Source organism: Mytilus galloprovincialis, chromosome 9 (genome assembly GCF_965363235.1).
Source record: "Mytilus galloprovincialis chromosome 9, xbMytGall1.hap1.1, whole genome shotgun sequence".
In the NCBI taxonomy this organism is placed as follows: Eukaryota; Metazoa; Mollusca; class Bivalvia; order Mytilida; family Mytilidae; genus Mytilus; species Mytilus galloprovincialis.
The window spans coordinates 5,639,721-5,649,589 of NC_134846.1; the positions used below are offsets into that span (position 1 = coordinate 5,639,721).

A 9,869-nucleotide genomic window follows, 5' to 3' on the forward strand; every position below is an offset into this window, starting at 1 on the left:
GTCTATGATTGACACCACCTTTTGATTTTTATTAGTGATAATTGATGAACTGATTTGGTATCTATAACAATGTACAAGAATTTCAATTGGTATGATCGTGTTTACATGCATCTTTAGATTTTTTTTATTTGCATAACCTCCGTTACATTGATGAGTCCTAAATAATCTTGAAAATGTTTGCCATAAACCGCTGTAAAAGTTATGATTGTCGTCGTAATTACACAAGTTGTGTTGTAGACTATTTTAAATCTATGTAAATGGCTGAAATAACGTTTATTAAACGTTATAATGTTGCTCACATAATAGGGAAAAAACAAGTCAACCTACCTTTCTCAACATTTTTTTTCTCAAAATCTGTATTTTGTTTGTCTGTTTTCTTTAAAAATAAATGATGTCTGCTACAAAAATGACTTTCGGCAGTGTCGGCAGCCGCTGATACTGATAAAAAAAGTCTGACAACTTAACTGTAAATAACTGCGTCACGGAGGTTATTTAAACGGAGGTTAGTTTTATTTACATTATACATGGAAATATGTAACAATATTGTTGAGTTGCTTTCTCAAAACTGATTATTGAGAAGCTTTATGGGTGCTTTCAATGAAATAATCATCATTTTGATTTGTTCTTGGTTAGTGCGTTCCAAAATACGCGTTACGTAGGTTGGATTCTTATATGCGACAATCGAAAAAAAGAGAAAGAGAAGATTTTTTTTTATTTTTCGTTTCATTGCAATAAAAGTTAAAGGCAGGATTTTAAAATTTGATGTATCAACTTTGCTTAAAGTCGGCGACATTTGTTTAATGGGTAAATCAAAGTGTATATTATAACTTTTGATTCTAAAATATTTTTGTGGATAAAAATCAATATAGTGTCAAATAAAAAAAGCAAATCTAATCATGATTTAGATGAAAAAAAGTATTTTAATTCACACCGATATTTGGAGTTTTTCTTGGCGACATTCGGAATTCGTGTGATTTCCGTATATTGAATAGAAAATCACACAAATATATTTACGATATACATCACAAAAGAATATAATTTTATTTTAGTATACATATTAATCACTTAGAACACGAAAAAGATTATCTGTGACATATGTTAAGCTTGCATTTTGTGGTTATTTGCCGGCGACACTGAGATTTTGTAATTGTACCCATTTTTTGGGAATGACTGTATTACTAAAGAAGAACAGTCAATTTTTATTACTTTTAATCTTTAATATTTTCTTTAATTTAGTTGCTCTTACGTCATGTGGAGTTCATAGTAGCGTTGCTGTTAATAAAGACGGGATAATAGGATTTCCAAGAAAAATAATATCTGTTGGCGTCAAGCATGTTTCGTCCTATTTATCATCAGGAAAGTGTATTTGTGAACAAGCTGGTTTGTATCACGTTTCCGTTACCATCATGACGTCGAACAGTCATACCTACTATGAAGTGTGGAGTTTGCGAATGTCCGGTGTGAACCAAGGCTCCGGGTTTAAGACTGTACTTTGACCTAGTATAATTATGCTTGTTAGTAACTTTTTATACATTGAGAGTTGTTTCATACCACATTTTCTTATCTATAAGTTAACTGTACTATATATTGACAAAAAAAGTACTTCCAGTTTCGGATGTACTTTAGGCTGTTTTCACTTCTTTTCGATAATGGTCACGAAGTTGGTAAAAGATTCCTTAACTTGATTTGTAATCGATTGCAACTCTCAAAATCATGAGAACGTCGTATACAATTTTGTTCAATTTTCAAGTTTTTCTGTGGGCTATTGATGTAAAGTAGAGAAAGAGTCTCTTTCCATAAGATAAGGAACCACAATAAAAGCTCAGTTCCTTTGCTTAATTTCGTTAAGCGTGAATTTAAGTCATTATTAAATTCCCCACATCCCTTCCGTTCAAATTAGATGGAACAAATAAAGTATCAAAATAGGAACATAACATCACCTTCTTACTCTTTAACCTAGAGGGAAACTGACATATCTGAAAACTGGCTGCTAGCGAGGGGCTGCTATATTTTAAGCCTGGCTAGAACATTTGAATGTAGGCCGAATGTTAATTGCAGTGTTTAGTTCTTCGTTTCAATTGTTCACAATCGAGTATTGCCAAAAGTCTTCATATGTTTTTACCAATACTGGTATCATTGTGTAAAGTATTAAAAATAATCTCTATAAACCACCGACTTACATGCAGGCTGTATGGTACCGTGAAGGCATTGTGTATTGTCAGTCTATAGGACACTTTTTTAACAAAGATTTAAGTTTGCCCGATAAATGAATCACTTTGGGGAAAAAACTGAAGTAAAGTTAGTAATTTCTATGCCCCACCTACGATAGTAGAGGGGTATTATGTTTTCTGGTCTGTGCGTCCGTCCGTCTGTTCGTTCGTCCGGCTGTCTGTCCCGCTTCAGGTTAAAGTTTTTGGTCAAGGTAGTGTTTGATGAAGCTGAAGTTCAATCAACTTCATTATCACTGGACTAGTATATATTTGTTTAGGGTCCAGCTGAAGGACGCCTCCGGGTGCGGGAATTTCTCGCTACATTGAAGACCTGTTGGTGACCTTCTGCTGCTGTTTTTTATTTGGTCGGGTTGTTGTCTCTTTAACACATTCCCCATTTCCATTCTCAATTTTATTTGATGAAGTTGAAGTCCAATCAACTTGAAACTTAGTACACATGTTCCCGATGGTATGATCTTTCTAGTTTAAATGCCAAATTAAAAAAAATACCCAATTTCACAGTCCTTTGAACATGGAAAATGATAGTGCGAGTGGGGCGGGGCATCTGTGTACTTTGAACACATTCTTGTTTTAAATATTATTGCTGAGTTCATATTTTTGAAATAAGAATATATGCATTAATTTTGTAAAAGATGCACCATAAAATAGGGAAAATATTTCCTCATATTGACTTAAACTAATCATATTTAAAAAAAAAAATATCACATGCATTTGCTAGATATTCTGTCAAATTGTTATAAAATAATCATATCGGCTGGCTAATTTCGCGCATTTAAACTTTTCTATCACTTTGATATTTGTGAAAACGTCAATTACGATTTACAAAACGCTTTATGATCTTTATGAAACTTTGCCAAAAAATATTGACGTTTCGGGGTTACATTGACTTTTTCTTTATATTTAAAATATAGGGATATGCAATCACCTTTAACCGAGAAAAGAGACACTTGGGACGTATAATATATATCATAAAATTATATTCTTTAAATCATTTTGAACTATATTCTACCTTTTCAACCTACTTATGAACTATAAAATAAAAGAATACAAAAAATAAATATGTCTCCTTTGGTTTTATTTGTACCTGATTATGTGTTGCCCCTAATATTTGGGTAAGAGAAAGGACGACAAAATTTTTAATGAATTCATTATATATCGGACTTAATACAGATCTTTTTTTACGGTTGTTGGAAAAGGGAAAATGTTTTTTTGACTCATACTTTTTTAAAAAAACCAAAAAATAACATGGTAGAGTACAGCATATATATATGATTGTTTTGTTTGCTGCACCGTTATGATAACAGTTTACAGCTAAAATATAATAACTTAGTCGAGTTAATTAAAGTTTTTGACAGTTTTTAACAGCTGTCATGTGTAATTAAATGTCATTTCAATTTTTTGGGCATTTAATTTTTTGTTTGTCATTCCTCCCTCTTATAAACCAAGACTTGTGAAACACAGAAAAAAACTTTTTAATTAATAAAATTCATTTCATTTGGAGAAAGTTGAATTTAATACGATGTCGATTTGTTGTGTGTTGTAAACGTAAAACTTTTAACTGCAGATTTTCGTTTTAAAATGGCTGGCCTGGCATTGCTAAAAGCAATATCTGCCGGACGACCTAGACAAGTTCGTCTGCTACTAGATTCTGGATGTTCAGCAGACGAGTCCGATGACTGTGGACAAACGTCACTAATAAGAACAATTTTTGTAGAAAATGAAGGAAGTAGATTACAAATTTTGAAAATGTTACTGCGAAAAGGGACGGCCGTGAGTAAATCAGATATTGTAGGACGAAATGCACTTTCCTGGGCTTGTATTTACGGTCGAGATAAAGATGTGAACCTCCTTTTGGAAAACGCAGATCTTGACCTAGATTTGAATTATACCGATGTCAATGGGAATACCCCACTTTACCATGCAGTGTCGTCGGGTAACGCTGCAACTGTTAGATTAATGGTTATAGCCCTAACAAAATATGACATGAGTGTAGACGTTCCGGACTATATGGGATATTCGCCTCTCATGCATGCAGTTCGTTTGGGATATGACGTATGTGCGAGTATTTTAAAACAAAATGGTAGAGCAAAGGTCGGGGTCAATATGAAATACCCGAAGGATTTTGAAAGTGCTGAAAAATGGGCTGTTCATAGTTTGAGCGACAGAGGGAAGGCTGTATATAAAAATCCCAAATTTCCTGCGATATTGGAACCTGAAACGCAAAATAAAATAAGGTATAGGGAAAATCGTGCGAGTCGTAGTCGAGTAAAGATTCAGTACTCTTCAGAATCAGATGATGATTCTTCTTTGGACTCGTTCCCGTCAGATTCTTCATCCTGTGACAATGGTGGTTTTGATTTTCAACTAAAATCCTTCATGGGAAATAACCCGAAGACTGGACACATTCCATCATCAATTCTGGCAATAAGCCCAACGTCAAGCACGGTCGTTAATGCATCTGAAGACGAATTCGACACATTTTCTTGTCCTTTAACCGAAAAGGAATTAACTACAAATATTATAGAAGATATGCCCAAATTGTATGGACTAGTATCGGACCAAATGTCGAATTCATATCGTCTGCCAGCAAAGCCTTTGCCGATAACTCCTCTTCAGAAGATTACAAAAGATCCAACCATGTCATCGTTGATCACAGAGATCAGTAATGTTTCAAAGGGATCTAAGAAAGGCAAGTTTATTTATCGGTATAATAGTTCATAACATACTGTTAGGTCAATTTTCAAATGTACTGATAAAACCGAGAATGCATCTATCTGTGTATTACATACTGATCATTCATCACAAAAAGAAACGACTTTTCTGAATAACATTATATATAAAGACGGATGGAGAGTTGTCTCATTGGCACTCATACCACATCTTCCTATATCTATATAGCAACGAAAAATGCATGACTGGTAAATGACACATAATACAATAAGCTTACAGTTTTATTACGTGTTAATCTCATATGTTAATTGAAACACAATAAAAAAAATCTGCCGTATTGTCAATTCATTAAAGGAGGCAAAAATAGACACATGAAATAGAAAGTATATTAGGGTCAATAAAAAGGCAAGCCATGATACGAGCGAAACTGCTAACACACACTGTCGCTCAAAGTAGAAAAAAGATAAAAGAAACAGCGATCCCAAAATATTTTAAAAAACCTCTTAATAAGATTTAATTTCAATCGGCATTACACACTTCATTCAAAAGTGGTTTTTTTTTCTATCACTAGGAAAAAATGTAATATCAAAGATTCGACCTGTCCGACAAATTTATGTTGTAGAAACCTATATATGTGTAAAATATGACATGCGAATCAGTGATCATACTTACTAACAAATGTTTATGAGAGGTATGGATGGGGTCCCTCATTTTTGTATTCTTGAATTTTTCGCTCTTTAATGTTTATCTTTGAAAATCAAGGCTACTCTGTAATTACTAAGTCTTCATAACTGTATTCTGGAAATGTAACCAGTAAATTCTTATCCAATTCTTTAAATCTTGCAGTTATTCTTTATATTTTAGCATCCCAATATTCTCTAATTTTTTTGGTCTAAATAAATTCTATATATTATCATCTATTCTCTAGATATCTTTTTGCCTATTATTCTCTATTCTGTTAATCCCACCTACACCATCTTTTATGGTAAGTGAATGAACAGGCGAGATTGGTTGATTTTTGTACCATACGGTATCCTAAAGTAACAACTAATAGTGTAATAAATAAAATTTGTAATGAAAAAAAATGTTCCAAAGTTTTTGTACCCTCGAGCCTCCTTAACTTGGTAAAAGTAAATCGTGTAGATCCCCCCGGTTTACAGTTCGATAGACAATGTTTCCGAAACTTCCATAGCAATCTTTTCGACTATTGTTGTTCGATACATATGTATGGGACCCTTGAGTTCCAAGAAAATTGAAGTTAACTGAAACAAAAACAATATACATGCCTATTCTAATGCATTACTACACAAACCAAAATGATAAATTAAACACGGCCACAAGTCTAGAACCTTTGGTCACTCAGTTCACGCTTGTTATTTATCATGATATTTTATTTTTTTTAAGTTGGAGAATTTGCATAGAGTTGATTGCATTAAACCATTGATAGCTTTTGTTTTATTTAATCACAACTTTATATATATCTGCATGGGGACCATTTAAATCTCATCATATATAGGCTGTTTATTGTTGAAGACTGTATTGTATATTGCACCCGATCTTTTTGATTATTTTATTCGTTCAGTTGCTGTCTCATTGCCAATCTAATTAAAAAACGATCTCTCATATCTCCCGTTTTCTGATTACCACACGACATGCCAGGGTCTTTGCTGATTTTAGTCACAAATTGTAACTCAAATCAATGCAGAAAAAGGTACGTCCGCAATAAGACTGTATTGTATATTGCACCCGATCTTTTTGATTATTTTATTCGATCCGTTGCTGCATCATTACCTAACGTATAACAACATCAGTATTCTCCCTTTATTCAAAATGATTATCGATGTCCAAATTCACAGTTGACCACCTCCGGGTGAGGGATTTTCTCGCTGCGTTGAAGACCCATTGATGGCCTTCGACTGTTGTCTGCTCTTTGGTCGGGTTGTTGTCTCTTTGACATATTCTCCATTTCCATTCTCAATTTTAGTCCTTTTTTTTACAGGGAAAAAGAATTTTGAATCACAGAAATGGTCAGCATTGAAGAAAAACTTGCGCCTTAGTCGAGTCAAGAATGTTGACAAGAAAGAACTGACACCAAGAGATTTTCCATGCAGATCCTGCTCCGATGAAAGCCTGTCTGATACTGAGGACCTAAGGATTCCACATCCACACACCAAGCAGTCTCAATTACCATCGATCCCAGCCAAAAGAGTTGGCCTTGTACAAAATAAAGACGCAAACTATTCACTAATCTGATAACAATACGCTAATTTATATATAAAATAAATAAATCAATCTTTCACATTAATATTTATGTAGAGCTTGCTGTTTGGTGTAAGCCATGGTTCCGTTTTGAATGTGACGTTAAACATAAAAAAAAACAATCGATCAATATCCTTTCGAAATTTTCAATTTTCATATAAAGTAAATGTTTTTTTTATCTTCAAAGAACGCCACAAAACATAGCTTGAATATAGCCGAAAAAAACCCAAAATTATCCGTTTGGAAACGGTCTGTTTAAAAAAAATGTCAAAGAAGATTAAGTGTAAACCAGATGACATATACGTTAACAATTTATATAGGTCACCTTTTGGCCTTTAACAATGAGCTAAAACCAATACCTTATAGTCAATTATAAAAGACCCCGAAATGACAAAGGTGAAACAATTCAAACGAGATAACTAAAATATGTGCAAAATGTTAAAACTCCTTCAAAAATTTGTCTTTATTGTTGCCTGATAAAACATTCCTGTTTTCAAAATTGTAATCAATGAAAACAGTTTTATATCATTCATGTTGGGGTCTTTTAGACCAGCTATACGGTATGGGTTTTCTCATTGTTGAAGGATTACGGTTGCCTCATACTTATCAGTGGCGGATCTAGAAATTTTCATAAGAGGGGGCCCACTGACTGCCTAAGGGGGGATTCCGTCACGCTTCAGCGATTCCCTATATAACCAACCAAAATTTTTCTGAAAAAAAGGGGGGGGGCGGGCACCCTGGCCCCCTACATCCGCCTCTGCTTATACTTATATCCACTTCATTTGAACTTTGAATGGATATTTGTTTTATTGGCTATCATACCACATCTACAAATGTTTCATGTTTATCTGGTAAGTCCTCTGTCCACGAAGTTAACAAACAGAAAATAAAATAACAAAATTGTAAAATCTCTCCTATTTTAAGTACATTTTAATGTTATTATTTTGTATTTATGTTGTATACATTTAAGTCTTGAGGGACCCGCCATAGGCTGTTACTATTTTTGTTTCATAGTAATGTAAAGCTGCTTTTTACCAAAATCGGCATTTTCACAAAATGATTGTACGAACTTATATAGAACTTACTTTAAAAAAAGTCACGAAACATGATTATTCATTTTTTATTTTTGATAAAGTGCCTAGAGTAATTCTAACAATTTTGCCTTTGTTTTTCCGAGGCACAATCTATTCAACGCTGTATATGGAATTGTAAACATTTAGCGGCAATACATATTTATTTATCTAAAAGGTTGAATGTTTGAAAATTTGTAAAATGGATTTACAATTCTCCACAAGGTATTTAAATTTTGCCACTATCTATCGGCACAAATATCAACAAGACGGGTGCCACATGTGACATGTGGAGCAGGATCTGCTCACCCTTACAGAGCGTGACATGAGATCACCCCCAGTTTTTGGTGGGATTCGTATTGCTTAGTCTTTAGTTTTCCATGTTTTGTCTTCTGTATTATAATTGTCTGTTTGTCTTTTTATTTTTAGCCATGGCGTTGTCAGTTTATTTTCAATCTCATGAGTTTGTTTACTGTCCCTCTGGTATCTGTCGTCCCTCTTTTATTAAACTATATAGTCTAATAAGAATACTGAAGACAGTATGTTTGCGGATAGTTCATTCAAAAACTTAAGACACGAACAGATCGATCAAGTTAACTTTTTTCATATTTCAGGAAAGTATGAGAATTATGATATCGACCAATCACATAGTTGGAACAGGAACATATATATACTGAGTGCCAATGAAAACGCAACACTTTTGTTTTTCAAAAAAAAAAAAAAAAAAAATATTTATATTAGAACTTTGTATAGTTGGTTGAAAATGACTTTTAAGACAATTGTCGACAATTTTACGGTTGAGTGATTTTTGGAACAAATGCGAAGTAAGGGTTATTTTGAACGGACATAAACCGAGTTCACCGCTTTTCAACATACCCACCATTTTCACGATTTTGTCATTTAAAGCTTGGCTAATGTCATGAATTTTCCCGCCCTTATTGTTAACAAACTGCAATAAACATCTGAGTAAATGCCAGGACTTTATCACAACCAGCGACATGCAGTTTTCGGCATGATCCAATGAAGCCTTTCACAGTATACAATTACGAGAAGACTGAAGCTGTAGCCTCTACAACAACCCAAATCATCCACAAATTCAACCAAAATGAATCATTTAATGATATTACAGCCACATCCCGGGATACAAAAAGCAAGAAACGCTCAGCAAGACCGATACATTTGGTCTTTAACATATCCGATATCGACTCTGATGGCTGTTCAAAGGTCACGAGAGTTCAATGGTGGTCACGGTAGAACCTTTGGAGCAATTTCAGTAAAGCACCATTTGCGCAGAAATTGTTAAAGAGCACCACAGTTTTTCCTTAGTGACATCTAAACGGCCGTCTGGCGTAAACATCGAATTCTGTACGGTAGACCAAAAAACATTCATTATGTACCAAAAAATATCAGTGGTGGTTACATAGACATTTGGCACGCGCCTTGGCCAAAAGTCTTGCTTTTCGCCGGATTTTGGTCCAATCGAACAAATTTTGCATCAGATTTAACATGGTTTAGACGATGAAAACCACCACCAATATCATAAAGTCAGCTTGAGTTTGCTTTGCGGGACAAGTGGAATAAAATTCCTCGGGATCACATTAAACGTCCGGGATGATCAACTCCACGGCGCTGTGGAGAT

The 9,869-nt window shown here is 34.1% G+C and overlaps 1 protein-coding gene across 1 annotated transcript; it reads left to right on the forward strand.

Annotated features, from left to right (window-relative positions):
• The first annotated feature begins 3,701 nt into the window (after positions 1-3,701).
• LOC143044302 (uncharacterized) lies at positions 3,702-7,202 on the forward strand. Its single transcript, XM_076216253.1, has 2 exons — positions 3,702-4,920; positions 6,901-7,202. The coding sequence occupies exons 1-2, from the start codon at positions 3,810-3,812 to the stop codon at positions 7,152-7,154; spliced, it is 1,365 nt and encodes a 454-aa protein (XP_076072368.1). The 5' UTR covers positions 3,702-3,809; the 3' UTR covers positions 7,155-7,202.
• Positions 7,203-9,869: the final 2,667 nt, after the last annotated feature.